Here is a 27,071-nt window from a genome sequence, read left to right as displayed (position 1 = left end):
TTTTAATATTGAACTGATTTAGAATTTAGCTATGTAGTTTTTTTCTTTAAAACATTATGGATTGCTATAATATTTCTCCACATGGTTTTTTTTCCTTTATTTTTATGATTTTTCTCTTTTTTTTCCTCTCAAAATGGTCTTTGTCAATTTTATTTTTTTCATATTAAGCTGATTGAGAATTTAGCTTCGTAGTTTTTTTCTTTAAAATACTATAGATTGCTACAATGTTTCCCCACATGGTTTTTGTTTTGCTATAGTGTTTCCCCACATGTTTTTTTTTTCAAAATTATGTTTGTCAAATTTATTTTTTTAATATTGAGCTGGTTGAGAATTTAACTTTAGCTTTCCCCATATGTTTTTTTTTCCATTTTTTTCTTCTTTTTTTTTGCTTTTTTGATTTTTTTTTTCAGAATTATCTTTGTTGATTTTATTTTTTTTAATATTGAACTAATTAAGAATTTAACTTTGTAGCTTTTTTCTTTAAAACATTGTGGATTGCTATAGTTTTTCTCCACATGTTTTTTTTTTGTTTTTTTTTTTTTCCAAAATGGTGTTTGTTGATTTTACTTTTTTCATATTGAATTGGTTAAGAATTTAGCTTCGTAGTTTTTTTTAAAAAAACACTATAGATTGTTATAGTGTTTCCTTACATGGTTTTTGTCTTGTTACAATGTTTCCCAACATGTTTTTTTTTTTGTTTTTTTTTTCCAAAATCACCTTTATCGAATTATTTTTTTATCAAAGGTAAGTAAATATATTATATCAAAAATATATAAGGCTGAATAACCAAAAAGTTCATATACAAGATTTACAAAAAAGAGAACATACTCCCTAAACAAAACACCAAAACCAAAAGGAGAAAGCACTATCAAGCTAAAAGAATTAGCTGACTAAAGAATTAGCTGACAATGGTTAGATGAGTAACTTAATCAAGGACAAGGTACCAAACCTAACACATGACAGAAAAAATATAAACAGCAAGAATAACTAAAGCTGCAACCAGAATAAATAAAAAAGAGCTCTTAGCTTTGTGAATTTTTTTTTTAATATTGAGCTAGTTAAAAATTTAGTTTTGTAATTTTTTTCTTTAAAACAATGTGGATTGCGACAGTGTTTCCCAACATGGTTTTTATTTTTTTGGTTATGATTTTTTTCAAAATTATCTGTCTATTTTTTTTTAATATTGAGTTGGTTGAGAATTATAAATGTAGCTTTTTTCACAAAACATTGTGGATTACTATAGTGTTTCGCTACATGGTTTTTTTTATCATTTTTTTCTATTTTTTATATGATTTGTTTTCAAAATTGTCTTTGTTGATTTTATTCTTTTTATATTGAGCTGGTTAAGAATTTAACTTTGTACTTTTTTTTCTTTAAAACACTATGGATTGCTACAATCTTTGCCTACATGATTTTTTTCAAAATTATCTTTGTCGATTTTTTTTTAATATTGAGCTGGTTGAGAATTACAACTGTAAATTTCATCACAAAACACTATAGATTGCTACAATGTTTTCCTATATAGTTTTTTTCCTTTCGTTTTTTTTTGTTATGATTTTTTTCAAAATTATCTTTGTCGATTTTATTTTTTTAATATTGAGTTGGTTGAAAATTTAGTTTTGTAGTTTTTTTTTTAAAACACTGTGAATTGCAACAGTCTTTCCTCACATGATTTTGTTTTGTTATAATTTTTTTCACAAGCCTGCAGTAACACGCGGGCATGCCATCTAGTTTGCTACGAATCATGAATGCTAGATTTTTAAATATTTTTTTTTGTTTGTGTTATTTTACTAATTTTTTTTTTACTAAAAAAAGTTATGTTTTCCTGTGTTGTTTTGAGTCTGCTTTGAAGTATGGTTGCGGTTGCTTTTCAAAGTGCTTTTCACTCGGAAATGTATCAAAATAATATTTTTTTTATTTTTTAAAAATTATTTTTAATATCAGTGCATTAAAATAATATAAAATTATTAAAAAATATTAATTTAAAATAAAAAATAAAAAAATTTTAATTTTTTTAAAATATTTTTAAAATACAAAATCAAACTCTTAACGTGTCCACGGATACGAGGTTGTCACCTTTTAAATTTGACTTGAATTGAGCACAACTGTTGTTACTGTTGTTGAGTTTGAATTTCGGCCTAGATATTGCCACGTCAGCACAATTTTGACTTCTCGAACCTGCAACCACCTTCCCGTCGCGTGCAAACTTCCGTTGCCTACTAATTCTCCCCCCTTCCCTACAAATTCAGCGATTACATTCCACGCCCCAGTCCCTACGTGAACGAACCTTTTAAAATTCCACAATCAAAACTCCGCGCCACTAAACTCTCTACTATTACCACTACCATGTGAATACCACGCGAACGCCTCTCCCCTCCCTGATTCGCTCGTGTAGTACACGTCATTGGATGCCACGTGGGTCTAACTTTCGTGAAAGTAGCCCTTAAATACACGAATGCACACGCACCGTACACCTGTCAGATAAAGGATAGTGAAGCAAGGTGAGGAACTCTAGAGAGAGAAACAGTTTTTCTAGAGAGAGAAAGTCGCATTTTTTTGCCCTTAAAGTTTTAGAGAGAGAAAGCGAAAGCCAAAAGAAATCGAAGATCTCCACAAAACCACAGCTCGAAACCCTAACCTTAACTCTATTTCTCTCTCTAGAAATCCCTCTCTCCATCTCTCTGTGTATATGGCGCTGTATAGATATATGTTGCTGTATGTATAGGTCTGTGGATCGAGAAAAAGATTCGATAAAGGTTCGTGCTTTAACCTAATTTCCTGTGCTTTAGTTCTGTTTTTTTTTTTTTTTGCCCATATTGAATTTCTATGTGTGTTGGGTTGATTTGGGAATGAAATTATGGTTTTTCTCTGGGGGTTGTGGTTATATAGGAAACCCTATTTTGGGGTTTGAGGGGAATTTTGAGGGGATTAGGGTTTTGAAAGTGGGAATTTTGAGGAAATTAGGGCTTTAAAGAGGGATTGGGAGAAAATTAGGGTTTTAAAGGGGAAAGTTAGGGTTTTTGGGTGGTACATGTATGGCTTCTGGGAGTGTAGTAGAAGCAGGAAATGAAGGAGGAGAAGTTAGAGAGAAACAAAGGTATACAGAGAGTAAGGTCTACACTCGAAAAGCCTTTAAAGGACCCAAAAAGAACAGCCTCACCAGCACCAACAATAACACCGCCACCACCACCGCTGATAACAATAACAGTAACACAAACCTAACCACCACTAGCACCGCAGCTGCTGGCAACAACAACGTCAACACCACAGCAACCACTGCCCCTTCTGCAACTGAAACCGCTACTGTTCCAACCACCACCTCCACTGCTGCAACTGAAACTGCAGCTGCTCCAGCTACTCTCTCCACCACTGCAACTAAAAATGCAACTGCAGCAGCAACTACGACTGCAACTGCAAATGAAACAAGGGACAGGGACAACAACGAGAAGGAGTTGGTTGAAGTGCGAGAATCAGAACCTGTAGTGGTAGACAACACGAACACTGCCCAGAAAGTGCAACAGCCTGTTTCTCTCTCAATTGTAGTTTCTGATGCTTCCATCAGCCGAAATCGGCAGGAAGTTCAGGAGGTGGTGCCTAGTGTGAGAGAGAAAATTGTGGAGAGGGGACAAGCTGTGGGGAATGGGGTGTTTCTGAAGGAAGGGCTGGATAACAAGGTGAAGGTGGATTTGTTGTCACGGTCAAAGCAGGAGAAGAGGGAGCTCAAAAAGAAGTTGGAGAGTGAGCTTGCTTTGGTTAGGGGTTTGGTGAAGAGGATTGAGGCTAAAGAAATGCAGCTTGGTGTTGGTAGGTTGAGTAATTCACGGGTGGTGCTGGTGAATGATAGGGTTGACAATAGATTGACGAGGGTTAATTCAGAAGTGGGATCAGTGGGTGTTCCCCGTGAGAGTACTACTATTCTTACTCCTACCCCTAGGCAGTCTAAGCCCTTGAATCAGCTTAGTATATCGGTGCTAGAGAATAGCCAGGGTGTGGGTGAGTTTGTGGAGAAAGAGAAGAGGACACCAAAAGCAAATCAGTTTTATATGAATTCAGAGTTCTTGCTTGCAAAAGACAAGTTTCCGCCAGCTGAGAGTAACAAGAAGTCGAAATTGATTGGGAAGAAGCAGGGGGCAGGTGAATCTGGATATGGGTTTGGGACAAGCACTAAGATTTTCAAGAATTGCAGTACGTTGCTTGAAAAACTGATGAAGCATAAGCATGGTTGGGTGTTTAATACTCCTGTTGACGCGAAGGGTCTTGGTTTGCATGATTACTTTACCATTATCAAGCATCCAATGGACTTGGGCACGGTGAAGTCCAGGCTGACCAAGAATTGGTACAAGTCCCCAGAAGAGTTCGCAGAGGATGTGAGACTTACATTTCACAATGCTATGAAGTATAACCCGAAAGGGCAAGATGTTCATGTAATGGCAGAACAGTTATTGGATATATTTGAGACCAAGTGGGCTGTTATAAAGTCGGATTATGATCTTGAGATGAGGTTTGCTGCCAGTTATGAGGTGAGTATTCCCACTCCCACATCAAGAAAGGCTCCTCCATTTGTACCGCCCCCACTTGATATGAGGAGGATTTTGGATAGATCAGAATCAATGAATTATCCTATTATTGATACAAGATCCAGACCCAAATCCATCACCACTACACCTTCTAGTAGAACCCCTGTTCCAAAGAAGCCTAAGGCAAAAGATCCACATAAGCGAGACATGACTTATGACGAGAAACAGAAGCTTAGTACAAACCTCCAGAGCTTACCTTCAGAGAAACTGGATAACATTGTACAGATAATAAAGAAGAGGAGTTCAGCACTGTCCCAACATGATGATGAAATTGAAGTGGATATTGACAGTGTTGATGTGGAGACTCTGTGGGAGCTGGATAGGTTTGTCACCAACTACAAGAAGAGTTTAAGCAAGAATAAGAGAAAAGCTGAACTTGCCATTCAAGCTAGAACAGAGGCTCAGCAGAATGTGCAGCAGAAGGTAAAGCCTCTGACCATATTTCTCAACCAGAAGCATTATTTCTAACAGAAATATGTGGTTTCTAAATTTCATCTGGTGATGTTTCTTTGCAGATCCCAGCATCAGTTGTGGCGGAGGCACCAAAAGAAACAAAAGCAGGTAAAGTTTTCTGATTGTTAGTATTAATTTCATTTTGGTTAATTATAGTTTGGTTGTATTGTTTATTTGAAACATTGTATCTTCTGCTGGCAGATGAAAGGGACGCCTCCACTTTGTCACCTGTTCAAGTGGAGAAACAGGGAGACAATGGAAGTAGGTCTAGTAGTTCAAGCAGCTCCAGCAGTGATTCTGGATCTTCTTCAAGTGGTACTCCATCACATTTCTAATTTTGAATTTCTGTCACTGTTATGTCTCATATGTTTGTTATGATGTTAAGTGAAGCCTTCTATTTATTTTTCTTTATCTGCATGATTATTGCAGACTCTGACAGTGACAACTCCTCAGCGTCTGGATCAGATGTAGGGAATTAATTGAGTACTCGAGTAGTTCCGGTGGGTAAATATTCTCCTGTGGTTGGCTTGAAATTTTTGTATTACTTTTGTTTGCTAATAACCTGTGCATTTTCCTGCCTTTTTTTTACTCACTGTTGATTGTACAATATTTTACTCGACTTCTGCTATGTCACCTTATTGTCATATTAGCCCATGTCTTTAGTCGGGTCTGCAAGCGTTACCTGCAATCTAGTAACAATATTGATGCTGATAGTGTGGTTGTAAATGGAAAGAATGTGTGGTTGCTTAGGACTTGCAGGATGTGTAGGGACAACAGTCCTCTTATCTGTGATTTTCTTGTGAAAAGCTGAAAACGTAATTCTCTGCACATTATAACATTATTTGATTGTCCTTGTAGGGTCTCTCAGTGAACAAGAATGTGATTGCTCAAGTCAGAGTGTAGTTTGGTGATTAACCGTTTCTTGCTTAAAGTGTAGTCTAGTCATATGGGTAATGTAGCCTTTGCTGTTTGCCTTGGTTATTGCTGAGGTGGTTCTGAATTCTGATACATACTTGTGGGGTTCCACTCGTGGGTATGATTTTCTTATAGGCTGGGCATGGATTAATGAGAAAAAGAATTGATGTAAAAGGACTTTGAGGCTTGGGAGAAAAAATGGGTTCAGATGACTATGCATCTGCTCCAATATTGGCTGCCTAATGTAATGACTTGGCAGCAGAAATTGGTTTCTAAACAGTAGAGCACCTTTAATGCATAAACTCTAGCACACCATGACAATTTGGGCTGGAGTTAATCATTAGTGAATTTAAAATGTATTTTGTTTTGGATTGTTAGTTGGTTATAAGACTACTATGACCTACTTGTGGATCAACTATGCCCAAATTCCTTTATGTCTTTGCTTTTGTTGAGGATTTATATGAAACTTTGAAGCTTTTACCTGATGCAATAATTAGAGAAATCTTGAAAGTGTGGTATATTCTGGATGGCTCTGCGCTTGTGCAATGTTATGCCCACAAAACACTGGAGAGTAGGCTGGGGAATATAGTAGCTTGTCCTTGCCCTCATCCCTCTCTAGGCTAGATTGTGTGTTTTGTTTAGGAACTTGATCTACCTACGTGGAACCTTTCCAGAATAGTTCTGAAATTCTGAAGCTGGAATCTTGCTATGTAAACTGGTTCGGAATCAATTGTGGGATTATCTTGGCAAACAAGTAATAATCAGCAATGAAAGCAATCAATGGCCATAAGAAACATGCTAATTTGTGGGATAATTGAAGCCTGGTTATTTTTTTAGAGTAGTTTTCCTGTTGTATATTGCCATTTCTGTGTCCCCCCCTACTAAACTTGTGGTAGAAATGCTTATATGCTTTCTGAATGAGTAAAAGTGAACCTGTAATTTTAAAGGATGTTTGCGTACAGATTGGCATTAGTTTTTGTGGATTGTCGATGCTTGTATGAAACTGTAAATAAACGTGCTGTTATCAGTTGAAGTTTGGTCCCATGGTTTTATGCAGAACTTTCCTCACCATTCTGCATTAGCTAGTTGATGAGAAGTATTTATTAACTTGTTATTGACATTTTCTAAAGTTTGTTTATTAAATACAGAGGCACCAGTGGCTAATCTTGGCTTTCCATTTTTGTGACAGATCTCAGAAATTTAGGGTAGATGGCTATCCCCATGTTGGTGATATCATGAATTCCGGATTGAATAGGAATCTGCCTTTGTTGTACAGTGAAGTTCTCAAGGCGACTGATTGTCCTGCCAGTGCAAAGTGGAGTCTCTCTTGTTGGAACTGGTTTCTTGAATCTCCATGTGGCTTATCTGTGTAGTCTTGAATTTGTATAATACCCCTTAGAATGTGGTGATGATTAGATACAGAGTGATGATTAGATACAGTGGTTTGTTTCCCTCAGCATGTGTACATGGCTAACAACTTCTAGTCATTTTAGTTTTAGCTACCGCCCCGTTGATTTTGTGCTAGCAGATGCAGGATTCGTTGGTGTTATAGAAGAGATACTCTGTGATTCATGCCCATGAAGTTGTTATAATGGCCAATAATTTTTCTGAAGATTGCATGTTTGTGGTCGCGCGCAGATCATATGGCTCCACCATTCCTCCTCTAACGTTAACAGATGTCTTGAATCAAAATTGAAATTCTTATACCTCATGGGCTCCAAAATTTTACTGGCTGTGGTGGATGAGACTCGAACTCTCAGACCGCCACCCTGCTGCAGGCGGTTCCAAGAACCAAACACTCCGTGATTCCCCACTTGATCTAAACGTGCAGAACTGAAAGCTTAAAACATTGTAGACCAGTCACTCAATACTCCTTGAGCCATAACCTTCACCCATCAAGTCCACAAATGCGAACTTATTAGCTCAAGCTCATGCACTCTCCAACTCTTACAAGATGCTCCTCTTCTCTCTCACCCCTTATTTCATCAAAACCAAATCTTTCTCGGCGTCTTCTTTGGAATTTTCACCATGGTCTGGTCTGCTATCATGGAGAGACAGCCCATTAAACAAGAACCGGATGGGCCACAAACACCTCCCCGTCAATTGACACCAAATGGACCTCATTGGACTGTGCTTCATCTCTTGCATAACTCGGTGCTCTTGTTGTTTCTACTAGTGACCCTCTCTCAAAATCCACAATTGAAAGTGCTTACGAGTTTTGTGTTAGTATGGTTTATTTATCAGTTACTTCCGTTGAACTATTTTCTAGCATCACGAAGAAGAGATCTTTATGGATACAATAGTGCAGGCATAGCTTTGACAATATCAAGTTCATGTCAGTGGCACTGGGATTTGTTGCTTTCAATTTCAACAAGAGTTGGAAAGTTGAGGATTCACTTTAATTTATGCTGTTTTTTAAAATGCCATTAGCTTGATTTTCTCGCAAAAGAAAAATGCTATTACCTTTGGATGTTCCAGAAGTAATTTGGGCAGGGACTTGATGATTTATTGATTTGGAAATTACTCATTGATCGAATTGATATCCAATTATTGTATGTGAAACTTAATTGTTTGAGTTGTTGAATTGGTGGTTGGATTCTTATGGTGATTTCTAGGTATCCCCGAAGTAAATTCCAGCTTCTAAAGATTCAGGCTTCCCTCTTAATGCTTAGTAAATGCTTCATAATCTTTTTCACATTAAAATAAAATAAAAAAACTTAAAAGATTTCAGTGTTTTACCATGGAACAAGATTTATTGCAATATGAATTGCTATAATATAATGATATTTTGGCAATCCATAATAACTACCAATGAAGTGAAAATTAAAGGATAAAATGATCTTTTCATGAGATTCATTTGACATTATCAAATTAGTCGAGGGTAAATCCCTCCTCTTTTATTTTCTAACATGGTAAAATAACTTTAGTACCCTTGAAAAAATCAAACTGGCATCCAAGGGCTTTTTAGTCTTTTCACTTTTTTCAAAACATTAAAATGACAGAAGTACCCTTAAAAGCAAAAATTACTAAAATCACCTGCAAGGGCTTTTTTTATATTTTTTATGGTTTTTTTCGTTATAATCAAGAGTGTTGAGGGAAAACTCGGTATTTTAGTAAATGTAAATATTATTACAAAAAATGGCTGACGCGTGCATTGCATGCATCAATGCGTGGCTGGTGTTCGCGAATTTTGAACGGTGTGTGCAATATCTCCTAGCGGCCAAACCCTAGCTTCCGAGGTGGCATTGGAATCTACTCGATGACCTCTTTGTGCCTGGGAGGGCGTGTGGGGAACATACCTTCAGTTTGGCTCCGGTGGCCTTTTCCTTTCCTTTTCTCTCTCCTCAATTCTAGTGCGAAACCCTCCAATTATTCAAATGAGCCATTCAGTTTGGTTTTTCTTCAACTTTGATTTATGTTATTTAGGTTGCTATTTATTTTATTTTTTAAATAATTTATAACAATGCTTCGACTAATGGCTTGACAGAAGTTTTTACCAAGACCTTATGCAATATTCTCAAGAAGGTGATGAATCCTTGAAAAGGGACTGACATGATAGAATTAGAAAAGTGATTTGGGCTTATCATACTACATTTTAAACGCCAACTCAAGCTACTCTATATTTCTTGGTATATGAGGTTGAAGTTGTTCTTCCACTAGAATGTCAAATTTTGTCTCTAAGAATTGTGATCCAAGGACTTTCTAATGAAGACAATCTTCGTCTACGCTTCAAAGAGCTTGAAGTTTTAGATTAAAAGCGTCTTGAAGCACAACAATGATTAGAATGTTATCAAGCTTGACTTTGCAGAGCTTTCAACAAGAAGGTGCGACCATGTTCATTCTAAGTTGGAGATCTTGTCTTGGTAGTACAACGCTCGATAATCATGTCAAAACACAAGGGCAACAAGTTCCACCCCAAATAGGATGGCTCTTATATGGTTTAAGAAGTCTACACCAATGGAGCTTATAAAATTATCAATGAGAATGGATTGGGGATTTGGCCTATCAATGACAAATTCTTAAGGAGATACTATGCTTGAAATTTGATGTAGCTCCTTACTTGCACGAGCTAAAATTACAATGACTCTAGCTAGTATGCCAAACTTAAGGCCTGCTTGTGAGGTCAGGATAACCCCGTATAAAAGAAAATGAATAAAACAATGGAGGTCAACTCTTAAGCAAACTAAATAATAAAAGGTAAAACTAAAAACAAATCTATTAAAAAAACATTGGAAAAAAAACTACGTCAACCGAGGCTAACTTGACTAACCTATTACTTGAGATATGAGATTGTGATAACCCCATAAAAAAATAAAAAAAATCATGAACTGAAGGCCTAATAACCTATATCCAAGGATAAAATTAAAAAAATAAAGTCAAAACGAGTCAATCTTCAAAACTCATGACCCAGATCATAAGACTAGGTTACTCCAAAGAAGGCAAACTCTTAAAAATCAGCAAGCAAAATTTCCAGTTATCCAAAAAAAAAAAATAGTAATCAAAAGAATGAGGATCAAATCAGGTATAAAAATTAAATGCAATAATATAATAAGGGATGAAATTGAAAAATAAAATTTATCAAGAAAATGAAAAAAAAATCAATAAAAAGAATGGGGACTATATTTGATAGATGAAAAATGAAATCAAATTGTGCACACAACTTATTCATGGTTGTATTGTAGAATTCCTTTTCATTATCAGTTATGATATGTCTCGGCATCCTATAACGGTAGATGATGTTTATCTGAATGAAGTTTACAACTGTCTCTTTCTTGACCTCTTTTAATACTGCAGCTTCTGCCCACTTTGAGAAGTAATATATTGCAGCCAATATGTAAAGATACCCCTTAGTGTTTTTTAGCAATGGTCCTACCACATCAAGTCCCCAAGCACCAAAGGACTAAGAAGCAATTGTCAGGTGTAAAGGCTCAAGTGGTTAGTGGATCAAATGAGCATGCAATTGACAACTTTGACATTTTCTAGTATAATCTATGCAATCTTTCACCATTATAGGCCAACAGTACCCTATTCTTTTGATTTGGAAGTGAAGTTTAGGACCTGATTGGTTCACTCTTTAGATCCTCGACTGTGTTTCTTTCTTTTTATATATAGTTTCTTCTTCTTCGAGACAACACAAAAAGACCCCATCAAAAAAATATCGATAAAGAGTGTCTTGGAAGTATATGAAGCGTGAAGCTCTTTGCCTCACCTGTCTTATGGCGCAGGTCTTTAGTTAGCTTACCATGTCTTAAATAGTCGATAAGTGGCTGGCGCCAATCTTCTTTTTCAATCTCATAAACAGAAATTACACCCATTTGTTCTTTCTTTTCTATGTCATGAGTTATTGGTGGAACGACCCATGTTTGACATACGAGGATTTTTATTTCTTCATTAAATGATGCTAATATTGACATCGGTTTGCTTATTCTCTTTTCCTGTCATTAGTTTTTGTGCATACTTATAATATGGAACGAATTCTGGCTTCTTGACTTCATAAAGTGAGAGAAGTTATCTGATGACTAATTAAGTATTCCACGCGTCCCACTTGACTTTTGTAGTGGAGTTACTTGTAACTTCAGTTTTGGAGCGAGCTCTCGTACTCTTTTTACATTTGAAGTTGATGTCAGCTTGAGAATCGGCTTAGTTTATGCATACAACTCGATGATGGATTTTGTTTTCAATGACGGGTAAAAAAATCTTCAATGGTATGTTAGTGAATTGAATCAGTAGTCTTGTTGCTTTTGGAAGCTACAATGATGCTTCCTAGTTTCCATTGAGAGTTTGTTGAAAATTCTTTCTTGAAGGGAAGAGATGAGAGGTAGAGAAATCCTCAATGGAGTCGCTAGAAATTTATAGACACAATTTTAAGCACCTGAAATTAAACAAGCATATGTGTACAAATATATAATTTTATTAAATATATGACCGAGTACAATCTCTATCTAACATATTCTTTCAAAAGTATAAGACGAACCTCTAATTCTTCTCTTGGATTTGATATATAGTGACTTGATTTATTTGTGAAATCAAGCCAAGATTTGTGTCTTGCAAGAACTCGAATTTAGGTGTGTATTGTGAAGCAAGATTTGATAATTTGATACTTTGAAGAGTGCCTTTAATTTGTTTTCAGAGTGTTGTTGAAGAACTCTTATGGAGCGTTTAAGCTTGATCCAATAGAATTTCATTCTTTGTAGACTTCAAGCGTAGATAAAGGAAGCTTGAGAGCTTTTGAGAGAGTTTCATTGCTTGAAGAGATGACTTCCTTGCTTGAAGAGTTTGTCTTAAAGAAAATTTTTGCTTTTTAGGTTGAGGCCCTCTATTTATAGAGGTTTGCAAGGGCTCTCATGTTCTTTATTGGTTGATCTTTATTGATAAGATCTTGTATTTATGACAAAATATCCTGAATATCTCATCCTAAATGTCAACCTTTCATTGGCCAAGAAATATATGAAAACTCATTTATTTTTCATGTTATTTATCTCAATTTTATTTTATCTTTTCATGTAAAAATAAAATAAAAAATAACAGCAAAATTTGATTGGTAGAAAATTTGTTTCTACATTGAGATTTCTTGATTCTATTTTAGCCTTTGGTAATTTTATTACAATATGTGATCTGGGCTTGGTCTATATATTTTTTTATGTAATGCTGTATTGTACATTTGTATTTGAGAATTTAGGTCTATCCTGTGTGTGTCCATGTTGTTTGTGCATGACAGTGATGGTGGAACTGGCTTCGGAATTGATGAAGGCCCCCATTAATGTCATGGAGTGGTTCACTTCTCAGATACCTTGTTGATTTTCTGATTCTACTGAACATACCTTAGTCATGTAGTAGTTTTCTTGGGTACTATTATTCTCAGTACTCAGTAGTGGTTTCTGTTTGTAGATTTGGATTCTTCATCTTTCTCTCTTTTATGTGTTTCTTGTTGGGCATTGAGTGGAGAGTGAGGAAATTTTTAAGGCATGATTCATGAGATGATACATGTGCAGATATGATATATTGATTCTCCTGTGATTTTGGACTGTTTGTGAATCTGAGCTCCAAGAATATGTTTGATGTTATCTTTTTGTCTCCCATAATTTCTAGGAACTGGTGCTGATTATCATCTGTGGATAACAATTATTGTTGTAGAAATGTAACTGCAACTTAAGGGTTACAAGCAGAGTAGTTTTATTGATAGATTTAAAGCAGAAACTTGCCTGTGAGGTGTCTAATATGTTCTGCTTTTCTAGGAGAGCATCAAAGGCATGATTTCAAGCTCCTTTCTCATCTTTCTTGTGATCATCAAGCTTCCAAGAACTATCTTTCTGCTAAACCATCCCCTTGTGTTCTTCACACCACCAAGAACTAGCCACTAAATATTCATCTCCAGAGCTTTTAAAGAGTAGGACAACATTTTTTTTCTCTGAAAAATAGGGCAGAAAATTAAATTATTCATTGAAACAATAGGCAAACTCGAAGTCCAAATTTATTGCTAGAATATGTTAGACATCAATACTATATTTTAGTATTGAACACTAGATCTGACAAAGAAACAAAATTATTGATGGAGCTCCCATTTGGTCCAATGGCTTTCTTTGCGAGTTGTTGAAGTGCTCTTATGTTCTCCCTCATTTCCTCCCCCGAGTCTTGTGAAAGAACTTTATCCAAGCTATTTAACACTCCATGCTTTCTAAAGACTCCATCCTCAACCTGGAGACCAATCTTCCACGCATCCTCTACCATGCGTCCATTGAGCCTTTGATCGCCAAAAAATGGCCTACAAATCATGGGCACCCCTCCTGCTATGCTCTCAAGCAATGAATTCCATCCACAGTGAGTTATAAACACCCCTACTGCTTTGTGAGCCAAGACTTCCATTTGAGGAGTCCATGGTACCAGAAGTCCCTGTGATGTGGTTCTGTCCAAGAATCCATTGGGCAAATGAACCTTCGAGTTGTCCTTCAGTGACCATATAAATGGCACCCCACTTGTCTCTAAGGCCTCAGCTAGTGCCACAAGTTCATGTGGTGGTGGTGTTGTGATGGATCCAAAGCTAAGATATGCCACAGAAGCAAGTTTTTGCCTGTCAAGCCATGTTATACAACCATATGTGTCTGCCGCTGGTGGTGCTGGTGAAATCATATTGAAGGGTCCAATGTTGAGGAATTCTTTGAATCTAGACTTCAAGTCCCTTGTTATCCTAGGGTCTAGCTCTTCAAATGAGTTAATGAACACTGCAGCTGCTTTCGGCAACGCTCTTCCCATTTTATGCAGCATGTTTGGAAAGACCGCTTCCAAGTTTCCGAAGAGTACCCCTTCTGGCAAATCACGGATTCGAATTTTGGACATTCCTGGAATCAAACTTAGCAGTTCATCTTCATGCCCTGCCACACCTGTATTTACACAATTAAATTGTTAGTTTCTCTCCCAAGAAACTAGGATTAATATTAACCAATGCGTAAGTTAATCTGTTTGGCAAGGTCCTGGAATATGGTTTTATATTGATGTCTAACATATTCTAGAAATAAAATTTAATTTAATTGTAAGTAGGTACCTCCAACTCCAAAAGTATCCCTGATGAGATCAGTGTAAACATGAGCAGAAAGTGAGGTAGGTCCTGCAGTCCAAAAGGGCAGCCAAACCACCCCTATCTCCTCCGCCATCTCACCAGCGAACCAAAAGAAGGCATCACTCACCAAACAACTCACCTTTCTCCCTGTCTCTGATACAGCTACCTCCATGGCCTTCTTGAAGCTATTAGGAGCTGACTTCATGAACAGCTCAATGTGCTCTTGAGGCTTCCCAGCAAACACGTAGCCCTCAGGGACACCATCCCACACGTCATATGCTTTGATGTTCCTGTTTTGCTTGTAAATGGAGAAGATGGAGTTGTTGGACTGTTGGGTGCTGAAGAAGGAGAAGTGTGTGTTTGGGGAGGAAGTGGCGAGGCGGTGGATGATGGCTAGTAACGGAGCGGCATGGGAGGAGAAAGGGAAGGCAAGGACTGCAACATGATCAGGGCCGGCGGCGGTTTGAGGCATTTTTAGGATTAGTTGATGCATGAGTAACCATGTGCAATGCATGCATTTATAAAGAACGAAGGACGGAGAAGGTTGTCTAAATTGTTACCTGTACTGTATGTGCATAAAACGTAGCAGGAAAGACTACTCTACACAGGGAAAAGTTTGGCTAACAACATGTTGTCCATTGACAACAAATCACCACCACATGCCTGCATCCCCCAGGTAGTTAGATGACCAGCGGTTGGTTGACTAATTCGTTAGAGATGGCAGCTGAGTGCACAGCACGCGTTAACCCCCAAGACAGGGCCGCTAATGCTACCAGTTTGTTTCACAGTTGTTAAATTTAGCATGACTCGGTGAGTTAGGATAGAAAATCGGTATCCGTGTTTTAAATTGAATTAAAAAAAAATATTGATTTAGTAAAATATGATTGATATAGTTATGACTGGTCAAATTAGGATAGTCATCACTCAAAAAAAAACATAACAAAATTATTTTAATAAAAATAATTAATTAAAATTGATTTATTAACTTAATAATTCATGTTTTTTTCTTGGTTATTTTGAATCGGGTTTGAGAATTTTACTGCAGCGTGTTTGGAAGTATGGTTGCGGTTGCTTTTTAAAGTGTTTTTTCACTCAGAAATGCATCAAAACAATATTTTTTTTATTTTTAAAAAATTATTTTTTATATCAGCACATCAAAATGATCTGAAAACACTAAAAAATATTAATTTGAAGCAAAAAAATAAAATAAAAATTTAAATTTTTTTAAAAACACTTTTAAAACATAAAAACAAACAGGATCTAAGTTATTAATAGATGAAAAATAAGTATACCGGAACAATTCTAGTATTAAGCTACTTAAAAAAGTTGACAATCTATAAATATCTTTAGCATATTTATAATGTTTTTGTCATTATATTATATTTTTCTGTGTTCAATTTGATCGTAGTAATTATCGTTACCAATTAATTCCATATTTTTGAATTCATGAAGATTTTTTTATTCACATCAAGAATTAATATTATCAAGTTAAATATGCAATCATTTGAAATGATTTTTTGATAGAATAATTATTTGGAATGGTGAGCTAAGTAGAGTGGCTTAAATTAATTTTATTATGTTTATATAAACATTTAAAAACCATTTTAAAAAAAAATCATTCTCACAATCACCCTCACAAGTTACTAAAGCCCCACGCCTCATTAAGATCATGTTGGGATATTTAGACAAGAAAAAAATATATCTAAAAAGAGATAAAAGAAATCGCATCCAGGTTTAAATATAATTAGGATATCTCAATCTTATTTGGTAAAGTTTTTTTTAGATAAAATGCTAATTATACTAAATGAAATATAAAAATCATCAATGCTATCCTACTCACGACAAAGCTGCTATATGTTTATTTAAAAAAATATATATTGTAACTAGTATATGGGAAAGGTAATATAAAAATGCCTTGAAGATTGTAGATTGAACCAATAAAATTATTATTTTATCTATTGTTTTTTTAGAGATATAGGGTTTATTGTTCATTATAAAATTAATCAAGACAGCTTAATCTTTTTATATATTTTTTTAGCATAATATAATTACTTAATTTCCTTTAAAAGAAAATAATTATTTAAATTGGAATTAGAAGCTTTTTTAAAATTTCACTTTTTACATTATAGTTAAATGATTTTATTAATTGCTCTTAAAATTAAAATTTATTTAGCTTGCCTCAAGGGGTTTATTTGTACTTTTATCTTAATTTTTTTGTGTGATATGAGGGATGATATGATATTTTAACAAATATTAAAAATAATAAAATATTTGGCATTTCATTGCACACCCTAGCAAGTAAGTTGTCGCACCATGCATGTTCATCAAGTGGTGCTTACAGCGGTTTATGATGGCAAAAAATTGACATTCCTTGGTGTTTTTTTAATCATCATGGAGGGGCCATATAAGAGAGGTGTTTTTGGTGTCATGTAAACAACTACATGGCTTCTAATAAATTTTGTCCCTTAAAAGACATCTCGCAATAAAAGAGGTGTCCTTGGTACCATATAAGCAACCAGAACTCTCGTTTCTTAACCGATGTGAGATAATGGTCTTATCAGAGCCCCCAAGACAAAGGGCTTAGGTAGAGCACATGACTCGTTCCCACAGACGGCGTCATCTGATGAGGTTTGTCCATATTTGTAGCATAGTATGTCCACCACGAGATATTATCTCAGATGACTTCTAGTGGGTAATATCTTGCAATGAAAGAGGTGTTCTTAGTGCTATATAAGCAACCAAGACTCTCGTTTCCTAACCGGCATGGGATCATATATATATATAAAAGAAATTGCTTATTATACGGTCTCAAATGTATGCAACCACCTAAATTATACAAATCCAAAAGGTATATTACTGAATCTTGACTGAACCGAATACAAATCTAAAGAAACAATCACCAACAAACTTCTAATGTTCTTGCTTTCCATTCTTGTAGTGGCTTGTCTCGTATCCACCAGCATTCTTCCCCGCGCCAGGTTGGTGTTGCCCAATAACAAGATCTTTGGTTGCTTGAGCAATCTCCACTATAGTTTCGCCAACGGCGCCCTGTATGCTGCTTCCTTCTTGTCGCTGTTGCTGCTGCCAATGCTGTTGTTCTTGTTTATCGCCTTCAAGGTAGACTTGCTCGCTGAATTTCTTAGTGATGCTCGTTTCTTCTGGCCCTTGACCTCCTGTTGCATGAACTTGTGGTTCTTCTTTGTATTCCCTTCCTTAGAAACTCCTCTAATCATCGTCAATCAGGAAACATATATTCAGTTTCTATTTCAAGTACTACAAATGTAATAAACTAGTCCACATTTTTCAATTTCAATTAGCGAGAGAGTTTAATCCATCAATTTTATTGGCCTATAGAGGCATTGCTTGCATTGAAGCCAATGATGTAGAAATAGAACATCCATTCAAGATATTCAAGAAAATTTTGCATTACACTAAATTGCAGTTAAAAGAGCATCGTAAACTTCACAATGTGAATTCAACCCATGCAAAAACAACTCTTAGACACACTATTTCTTGAACTGTACCTCTCCTTCAGCTGCTTTACGGGCCTCAAGCTCTCTCTCAGCCTCCTCTTTTTTCCAAGCTGTATACTCCTTCATACTCTCGCCACTTTCCGTAGCAGTCTGTTTAGCAGCACCCAACGGCTTGCCTGCAAGCTCTGCAGTCTTTTGACCAGCATACTCTACTGCCCTTGCGGCTGCCTTACTCCCCTCCACTGCTTTCTCAGTTGTGTAATGAGCAGCAGTCCATCCAGCCGCAGCGGCCTTGTCTTTCACATCCACAGCCACTTTCTCTACATAATGAACAGCTTCTTTGCCACTTTCCACTGTCACATCTTTAGCTCTTACTTCCTTCTCTGCAACATACTCTGAAGTTTTCTTAGCCCCTTCAAAAATGGTGTCTTTTGCTTGTGCTCCCTTCTCTGTTACATACTGGGTAAATTTCTTAGCCCCTTCAACTAGAGTGTCCTTTACCTGTGCTCCTTTCTCTGCAAGATAATGGGTAGTTTTTTGAGTTTCTTCAACAACAGTGTCCTTTGCTTGTACTCCCTTCTCTGCTATGAACTGAGTAGTTTTTCTACCCCCTTCAACTGCAGTGTCCTTTACCTGTGCTCCCTTCTCTGCAGCATACTGGGTGGATTTTTGAGACCCTTCAGCTACAGTGTCTTTTGCCTGTGCTCCCTTCTCTGCAACTTTCTGAGCACCTTCAAGGACAGTGCTCTTCGCTTGAGACGCCTTCTCTTCAATCTGTTGACATGATTTTTGAGCCCCTTCCCAAATAGTATCTTTGGCTTGTGAAGTCTTCTCTGCTGCAGTATCTTTGGCTCGAGAGCCCTTTTCTGCTAGATTACGGGAAGTTTTTTGAGCCCCTCCAAGAACAGTATCTTTTGCTTGTTCAGCCTTATCCGCAGCAGCGTCTTTGGCTCGTGCAGTTCTCTCTGCGACAATGTCTTTGGCTTGTGCAGCTTTCTCTGAGATAATGTCTTTTGCTTGTCCAGCCTTATCTCCAGAAGTTTCTTTCGCTCGCGCAGCCTTCTCCGCAGCAGTGTCTTTGGCTTGCATAGCCTTCTCTACAACAGTATGTTTTGCTTGAGGAGCCTTCTCTTTGCAACCCACAACTAGACTAGCCTTCTCCTTTTCTTTCTCATTTCTTTCTTCAGCTGCCTTTAAAGCCTCCAATGAATTCTGTTGTGCCGTTCCTCTTAACTTCGTAATTTCATCTAGAGAAAGTTCTTGCTCATTATTTTGTTCACCATTCTTTTCTTTTCTACCACCTCTCTCACCTTCACCTTTCACTTCAAATTTCCCAACAGAATATCCCTCTCTTGCTTTCCTTTCTTGTTCTTCTTCCCTTCTTTCCCTTTCTTTATCACTAGAAACACCTGTCCCAGCTCTCACTTTATCAGCAAGAGACTCAAACTGCGCTCCCATTTCATTGCCACCTTCAGTACTCAAGTTTTCCATGACACCAACAAGGACACCTGACTCTTTTGGTTTCTCAATCAAAGACACAAAATGGTTAGCTATTTTTGGGACTCTCTCTCTCGCCACAGAAAATTCTCTCTCACTAGTAGTATCCTCTCTCCTTGCTTGCTCAGATGCCATAGTTGCTAGTGTTTCAAGAAAGTAACTAAGAAACTAGATCTCTCCGTGGTTTCTTTTGTGGGTTATTTTTATGTAAGATTCTTGATTTGTTGTTGGGATAGGAAAAAAGAGGAGGAGATTGGGCGTTAAAAAGGAAGAAGGAATGGCCATTGGCGGCTTGAGGAATTGGAAGAGGTGTGTGTGCATGGAGCGGACATGTGTTGGTGCCTGGAGCAACGTGTTGGAACAGTACAATGAAGAAGGTGACTCAGCTAGACAAATGATTAGTGCATAGGCACACGTAAGAGGATATAGCTTAGGTTAGCCATTTCAGGACAATGGATCCGTGTCTCTTTGCCATGTGGGCCTCTTTTCTTCTTCTTGCCAGAGACTTTCAAGACTCACTCACTTTGCTTTTCCAAGCTCTCTTCTTCTTCTTCTTCTTCTTCTTAGTTTAGTGTATTAAGTACTTTATCTATGCATTTACTAAAATTATTTTTTATTTAAACGGAAATATTTTCAAAGTATAAATCCAAGACTTCAAGTAGTAAAAAAGTGTCAATTAGAAACAATTAGCTAGCTCATTTAATATTAATATTTTTTTTCTTTTTTATAAGAGATTTCAAATTTGAACCTCTCTTGTATAGAAAAAATATAAATATAAATGATTAACTTATTAAATTTGGTTATATTATTCTCGATTAATTTGTGCTATTGAGACTATTTAGCTAAGGTTTTTTTTAATATTTTTTAATTAAAAATATATTAGAATAATATTTTTTAAAAAAATATTTTTAATATATACATATTATTAAAACCATCTAAAATTATCTAAAAAATATTAATTAATATAATGTTTATTTTAAGTAAAAAAAATTTAAAAAACAAAACAGAATGTAATGTAAAAACAAACCCTCACAATAATCACGAAAATGAACTTTATCCTATGATAGCAATCATAGGATAAATAAAATATCGAATAGATTTCATTTATGTTAAGCAAACCTACTACGTTTCACAAAAATCACGAAAATGCACTCCCAATCGGTTTTTTTTCCGCCCCTATATATTATAATGTTTGGACTTATGCTTTGTGTGACGGTCTAATTGTAATTATTGTTTAACACGGGGTTGCTATTTAACTAATTCAGGTCCATGATGAATTCTAAAGATATAAAAACTTAATTTGAAATAAAACAAATATTTTTAAGTGTTTTTAAAAATATTTTTGAAATGTAAAGACAAACAAACCTTACATATCTAATAATCTTCAATAAGTTTTATTAAAAATACATGTGCATGTCTCTACCGGTGTTATAAGAATCGGCTAACCCAACAAGTTAACCTGATCCAGGTTAAAAAACCAACTTTTTTATTTTAAAATCATATTATTTTATTTTTTTAAAATAAAAAAAATCAAAGTTTAGAAGTTTCAAACCTTAAATTAGGTAAAACTTCCAAGTCAATCTTGTGTAGAGAGTTTAGAAGTGTAAGTTGTTTATATTAAGATATTATTAATTTCTACATTTTGGTTTTAATTTTTTATATTGGCTAGAGAGCATAAAATTGAGTTTGGTAATATTAAAAAAAAATATGAAACATTATAGCCCATGGACAAGCTATCAAATAGATTTGATTTGTAAAGGAAACTAATAGTAATTACGTAAATTATACAGACCAATCACAAAATTGAGCTCTACCAATTTCACTACTTTCGCCCCTCACTGGATCATTTGGGACTTCGGATAGTGGGCTTTTCTGTCAGTCTGGATGTGCACCAATACTTTGTCACTGGGCTTTCCCGTTGCAAGCTATTGACCAAGCCCAAGCCTTAGGATGAGTCGACCGTCGAGTCCAGATTTCGGGCCCATACATGGCTAGCTCAACTAATTACCTTATTCCCGTTTTCATTCAGAATTACTTAATTTTATCAACACCCCATATTTATTAAGAACTAGTTTTTTAAAGCGTGAATCTCACGTGTATTATTCAATTATTTTACAGTATGCTTTCTTATAATCTTTAATTTATTTCTTTGGATAATTTATTTCTAATATTCTTAATTTCATTTGCAAGAGTTGTTTTTATTTAATGTGATGTGAATAGAACTTAAACGTATATGCATGAATAAAAAAAATTTGTAAATCTTTGTTGTAAAAGATATTTTTTAATTAGAAAATTTTCTCAAAATAAATTATTCAAAATTTGTGGATGATTCTGTCCAAAAGAGTAAAAAGTAATTTAATACACTAACAAATACTTTCCTATAAAAAAATAAGGATTCAATTTAATAATTTGATGAAGTTTTATTGTTTTTTAAATTTTACTATTGTTGGTTTTTTCGGGTTTCTTTCTAAGCATTTTTTAGAGTTTTTATAGACAAAATAAACTATTTCCTATATATTTTGTGCTAATATATTAAAATAATATATTTTTTTATTTTTTAAAAATTATTTTTGATATTATTAGTATATCAAAATAATATGAAAATATCAAAAACAAATTAATTTGAAACTATGAGAAAATAAAAAAAATTAATTTTTTTTTAAAATCACTTTCAAAAAGTAAAAAAATAATATTAATCGGTGCGGGTTGAAATTTAGAATTAAGGGATACATTAGGGACGGCAAATGATGTTTTCCTTTCCTTGCATCTATTATATATATATATATATATATAATTACTTTCATGAATGTTAATAGGGAATCATCGGGGGGCTTGGCCTTACTTCTCCTCTTGAAATATTTATTATTAATAAAAAAAATATAAATAAATAAATAATTGCACCTCGATTCTCTTGAGAATCTGATCTTGATCCAACAAGATTTGATAATACATGCCTCGTACTATTTTCGTTGAAATTAATAAACATAGATGAAAGAGTATCTCCAATCTCAATAAGCCTTTGGATTTGGAGGGGCATTTCATGGCAATCTCATTGCCAAAAAATCTAAATTTACAATTGAAGAATCGTACCTCGGTATTGCCCACAGGCAAACTAAATATATCTCAAGAAGAAACTAAAATCCCTATGCCATGATCACTGAAACAATGATCCTCTAAAAAAATGTCTAAATTACAACCTCATAATCAGTTCCAATTAAACACTATCAACTGAAGAGAGCTGCGTATAGAAGCTGGTTCCAAGTATCAGGCAACCCAGGGAGACACCAATGGCTACAGTCAGTGCCACCATGGTTGCCGCTGTAATGCGAAGGATGTGCGTCTTTCCGGTATTGAGAAAGTAAGGTCACGTCTAGTAAGTAGACTGGTTTCTTAATCCTGCTCAAGACCTTGTTAACCACCACCCATTCCAACGGTGTCCCTGCCGGGTACCTTGTTCCAAAGAATGGTTGTGTCTCACCGGCACATGACTTTGATGGCTCCTTCCAATCCCTGCCCCTATTTTAAAAGGATCACGTCGATAAATACGCTGACATAGCTGTTTACGTATGAATCTATTTACTCTTACATTAGCATGTTTACTCAATCGACATGTTTATTAGGATTGATATATACGAGCTAATGTTGTTAGAGAATAATATAAATTATATCTTGAAATCTTACTTAATAGTTTAAGTTTTTTGATTGAATTGATTCTTTAACATGGTACTAGAATAGTAATGATCAAACGGTCACGAGTTTAAATCTCAACATTCTTATTTATTTGATAAAAATTAAACACAGGATAGTGTAAGCCTATGCAAGTTTCAAGATCAGAGAGTTTTCGCTTGAGAAAATATGTGAGAAAATAATATAAATCATATCTTAGGACCTCATCTAAAAGTTTAAGTTTGTAGGTTGAGATGGTTCTATGACATGGTATCAAAATCTTGATGATCATACAGTCACGAGTTTGAATTTCATCATCTTTATTTATTTGATAAAAATTAAGCATAAAATAGTATGAATCTGTGCAAGTTTGAAGATCAAAAAACTTTCATTTAAAAAATTATGTTAAAAAATAATATAAATCATGTGTTCGAATCTAAATATATAAATATGTATTAGTTAACGTTTCAATATATAAATATGTATAACACTAAGAAACCTATGTTATTCTCCATTACCAGAATCAAAAACATAGTTAGAAAGCAAACCTAGCTAATTAAACGAATAAAAGGAGTGGATGAACAAGAGAAATTTGCTTACTCGTAATGAGTGGGAGAAATGTCCTGGAAGAAGACTTTGGTTCGAGAAGGATCAACATATCGGTTGACCCATCGAGCCCAAGTGGTTAGTCCCTTGTAGAAAGCAATTAGACGGTTCATGTTTTTGTACAATTTATTCCCTTCTTGGATGTAATCCCATCTGCAAATTATAGAGATATTATATCAGCCATGTTGTGATTTCTTTTTTATATATATAAATAAAATAAAATAACATGAAAATATGAGAAATAGGGTTGAGTTCATACGGCTGAGATCTTCCGGTATGAGTCCACCAATGCCAGGTGTTGAAGATCAACATGTCCATGCCTCGCCATGCCTTGCCATTGTGTATCGTGTCAAGCTTCAAGATCCGTCCTGCCTTGTTATCATAGACAAGATCTACCAGGTATGGTGTTCGATATAGTAGTATCTTGACTCCGTATTCCTGCTCAAGAAAGCACAGGCAAGCCCTTTAATTTATAGCTCACTTTAATCTTTATTTATTTATTTATTTTTATAATTTGATAGTATGGATATTGGATATTGTGCGTGTTTAAAAGTGTTTTTTATTTTTATAACTACTGAAAAAATATAAATTTAATAATTTTTTCAAATAAAATGCGATTTTAAAATATATAGACAAAAATAAGCTACTTAATTCCTCGAACAGTCCTTTGAAAGTGCCAGGCAACTTGGCACGTAGCAAAGTTTCTCCTATCCCATCTGCAGGCCACTCTTCAGATTTTAAAAAGTCAACTGAACTCCATAGATTTTTTTTTCAGAAGAAAATAACAAAGCAAGAGACAAAAAAAAAAAAAACTGTACTCCTCCCTGAAATTTCCAACATGACAGCTATCTTTATTCAAAAATGGATTTGTATAAAACAGTAAAAAAAAAAAAAAATCAAATCCAACGGTGTATAGTCATTGGCTTTTGCTGATATTGTAGTAACTCCATAAATCATCTATGCTAGCTGTTATCATTTAACCTTCAAATGTCACCATGCCTGGATTAATAATTAATTGGTTGGTGGGCTTTACTCAAAAGAAAGATAATAATCCTACTTGTAATTACGTCTCAAACAGAGTTTTAAAAAATAATTAAATAATTAAATTTTTTATTATTATTTTGATGTGTTGGTGTCAAAAATAATTTTTAAAATAAAAAAATATAATTTTAATATATTTTCAAATAAAAAAATACCTTAAAAAACCAACATAATCATTATTTTTCTTTAGCTTTTACAAAAAAACAGTTTGAAAGGTTTAAGGGCATTTCTATATAGGGTAGGAGACAGTATTCCATTCCAAAAGGCAAAGAAGACAATGATTCATTGGTTAATCAAGGACTTTAAGGTTACTGCTAAAAGAGTTAACTTTCTGCACTCACAAGTATTGGCTGGAAAAAAATTAAAAAAAATTAAAAAAAAAAAAAGAAATCTATCAATCAAGTTATGCTTGGTTTAATTTAAAAAATAAAAAAAAATTATTTTGATGTGTTTTCGAGTGAAAAACACTTTGAAAAGCAACCACAACCACATTTCTAAACAGACAAGTATAATATTGATTTTTCTACACTATCGTGGAAAACAATTTCCGCAAAAGAATTTTATCTAACTCTCTACTATTGCTAGGCCAAGATCTTAAGTGCTTGGTATTATATTTTTTATTAATTTTTAATATTAATACGTTAAAAAATTAATTTAATGTGTTAAATCAATTAAAACGCACCCTGAAAACAAAGTCCTAGGTACTTCCAAACCCGCTCGATAAATCTAGCTATTTAAAATTTGAAGCATTTATTACAGCACAAGGACAACATGTAACCGGCAAATTCACAGAAAAAGCCTACCACCGCCACCAATCACGCTCCTGTTTTAGTGCTGAAAACGCCACGCACGCAGACCAACTTAAAATAAAGTAGCAAAAACTGGGAATGGAAATAGAAGAATTTAAATGAAGCAATAAAAACTTTACCTTCTCAAAAAGGTATGGAGAAAAGGACAAGACATGCATACTGCTGAAGTGTAATTGATTGTTGAAAATTTAAAGCAAAACTTACTCCTTGCTCACCTCAAATGTGACGGAATATAGCCCATCTGCCCTGAACACTTTATACTTTGAGTTCGGCACCCATGAGTGAATCAAACACGTTAGAGATATCCATTGGTTCAAACTCAGTGAGTCGCCCACGAACATTATCTTCTTCCCCCTCCATTTCTCCAAGAAATACAGCCCATTAAACCTGGACACATGACGTATTGCATATTTTCCCACCATTAGTGAACATGAGGAGGGCACAAAAAAAGAAAAAAAACATGGTACCTGGGCAAATCACATGCAAAAGGCTGCCATCTGTACTTGAGATAGGAGCTATCATGGCGGCCATACTTTTGACAGTTGAACTGTGGATCTATGAACGGACAATTTGAGTCATAGAGAGGATATTTTGGATCGAAAACCCATTTTCCTCTGAACCAGTTGCACTTGCCAGCTAGTTCTCTAGCATTACTGGTACCATTGCTGAAGCTGAAGCTCTGGGCACTTAGCTTTGAAGCTTCTGTTGCTGTGTGGTAAGATATGAACAAAAACAAAGAGAGAAACATGGGTTTGAAGAACAAGAAAGCCATCTTGATTTATTTTGTTTTTCAATAATTAGAAAATCTGTCGAGAGAAAAAGAAGAGGAGTGAAGAAAAAGTTGTCCCAGACAAGCGTTTATATAATGTATGAGAGAGAAGGAGCGAGGGAGGTCGAGGGGGGAGCTCTGAGTGGGGAGGGCTTCACATGGAATGTGTCACATTATTATAAGAAAAATATTTTATTTGATTTCTGACAAGAAAAATAAGAAATCTGTGGATGAATTATTTCCACCGTCGCATGTGGAGATGGATACAATTCGATCCCTTGGCTTTGAAAAATAGGAATCATAACGAGTTTGATTCTGAAATAATGTGAAAAACAAAGAGTTTCTTTTCCGGTAGATGACTCAATGAACTTTTTCAGTGTCCCTTTCTAGCTAATTAATTTCCTGGGGTACAAGTTTTTTTTTTTTAGAAAATAAATATTTTTTAAATTATTTTTTTTATTCCTATATTTTTCTAGTTTTGTTTTTACTATTTGAATAGAGTGTTTTTTAAATTCATTTTTTCTATTTAATATTGTTAAGGTATTTTAGTTTTTTATATATAAAAAGGAATAAAATTTAGTATTTTAAAACGTGAATGCCATTTCTTCTAAACATTTTGTGCGGAGATAAATTGGTATATATAATATAGTATATACTAATTTGTATGTCAACGCTATATTGTGAAGGGATCTTAAATTGTTTTAAATATTT

The 27,071-nt window shown here is 35.0% G+C and overlaps 4 protein-coding genes across 6 annotated transcripts; 1 reads left to right on the top strand and 3 right to left on the bottom strand.

Moving 5' to 3' along the window:
- Window positions 1-2,494: 2,494 nt before the first annotated feature.
- Window positions 2,495-7,557, top strand: LOC18104517 (transcription factor GTE4). 3 transcript variants are annotated; one of them, XR_002977296.2, is made up of 6 exons: window positions 2,495-5,000; window positions 5,093-5,138; window positions 5,232-5,345; window positions 5,460-5,530; window positions 5,889-5,937; window positions 7,135-7,557. XR_002977296.2 is itself a non-coding variant. In XM_024583346.2 (6 exons), the coding sequence occupies exons 2-5, from the start codon at window positions 3,036-3,038 to the stop codon at window positions 5,507-5,509; spliced, it is 2,175 nt and encodes a 724-aa protein (XP_024439114.2). In that variant the 5' UTR covers window positions 2,496-2,756; window positions 2,890-3,035; the 3' UTR covers window positions 5,510-5,530; window positions 7,135-7,557. The 3 variants fall into 3 exon arrangements, 1 of the variants encoding a protein (XP_024439114.2); XR_002977295.2 differs by having other exon boundaries at window positions 5,889-5,980; XM_024583346.2 differs by lacking the exon at window positions 5,889-5,937 and having other exon boundaries at window positions 2,496-2,756; window positions 2,890-5,000.
- A 5,804-nt stretch (window positions 7,558-13,361) lies between these two features.
- LOC18104516 (anthocyanidin 3-O-glucosyltransferase 7) lies at window positions 13,362-15,075 on the bottom strand. Its single transcript, XM_006376292.3, has 2 exons — window positions 14,485-15,075; window positions 13,362-14,323 (listed from the first exon to the last, which is right to left on the bottom strand). The coding sequence occupies exons 1-2, from the start codon at window positions 15,011-15,013 to the stop codon at window positions 13,446-13,448; spliced, it is 1,407 nt and encodes a 468-aa protein (XP_006376354.2). The 5' UTR covers window positions 15,014-15,075; the 3' UTR covers window positions 13,362-13,445.
- Window positions 15,076-17,330: 2,255 nt separating this feature from the next.
- LOC18104515 (seed biotin-containing protein SBP65) lies at window positions 17,331-19,888 on the bottom strand. Its single transcript, XM_024583559.2, has 2 exons — window positions 18,024-19,888; window positions 17,331-17,724 (listed from the first exon to the last, which is right to left on the bottom strand). The coding sequence occupies exons 1-2, from the start codon at window positions 19,602-19,604 to the stop codon at window positions 17,713-17,715; spliced, it is 1,593 nt and encodes a 530-aa protein (XP_024439327.2). The 5' UTR covers window positions 19,605-19,888; the 3' UTR covers window positions 17,331-17,712.
- Window positions 19,889-22,408: 2,520 nt separating this feature from the next.
- LOC18104514 (protein trichome birefringence-like 39) lies at window positions 22,409-26,547 on the bottom strand. The gene is made up of 5 exons (XM_006376290.3): window positions 26,059-26,547; window positions 25,807-25,978; window positions 24,001-24,179; window positions 23,736-23,894; window positions 22,409-22,985 (listed from the first exon to the last, which is right to left on the bottom strand). Exons 1-5 carry the CDS (start codon window positions 26,361-26,363, stop codon window positions 22,694-22,696), a joined length of 1,107 nt encoding a protein of 368 aa, XP_006376352.1. The 5' UTR covers window positions 26,364-26,547; the 3' UTR covers window positions 22,409-22,693.
- Window positions 26,548-27,071: the final 524 nt, after the last annotated feature.

The sequence above is a fragment of the Populus trichocarpa genome, chromosome 13 (assembly GCF_000002775.5).
Source record: "Populus trichocarpa isolate Nisqually-1 chromosome 13, P.trichocarpa_v4.1, whole genome shotgun sequence".
Classification (NCBI taxonomy): domain Eukaryota; kingdom Viridiplantae; phylum Streptophyta; class Magnoliopsida; order Malpighiales; family Salicaceae; genus Populus; species Populus trichocarpa.
This window is presented reverse-complemented; position numbering and strand designations above follow the sequence as displayed.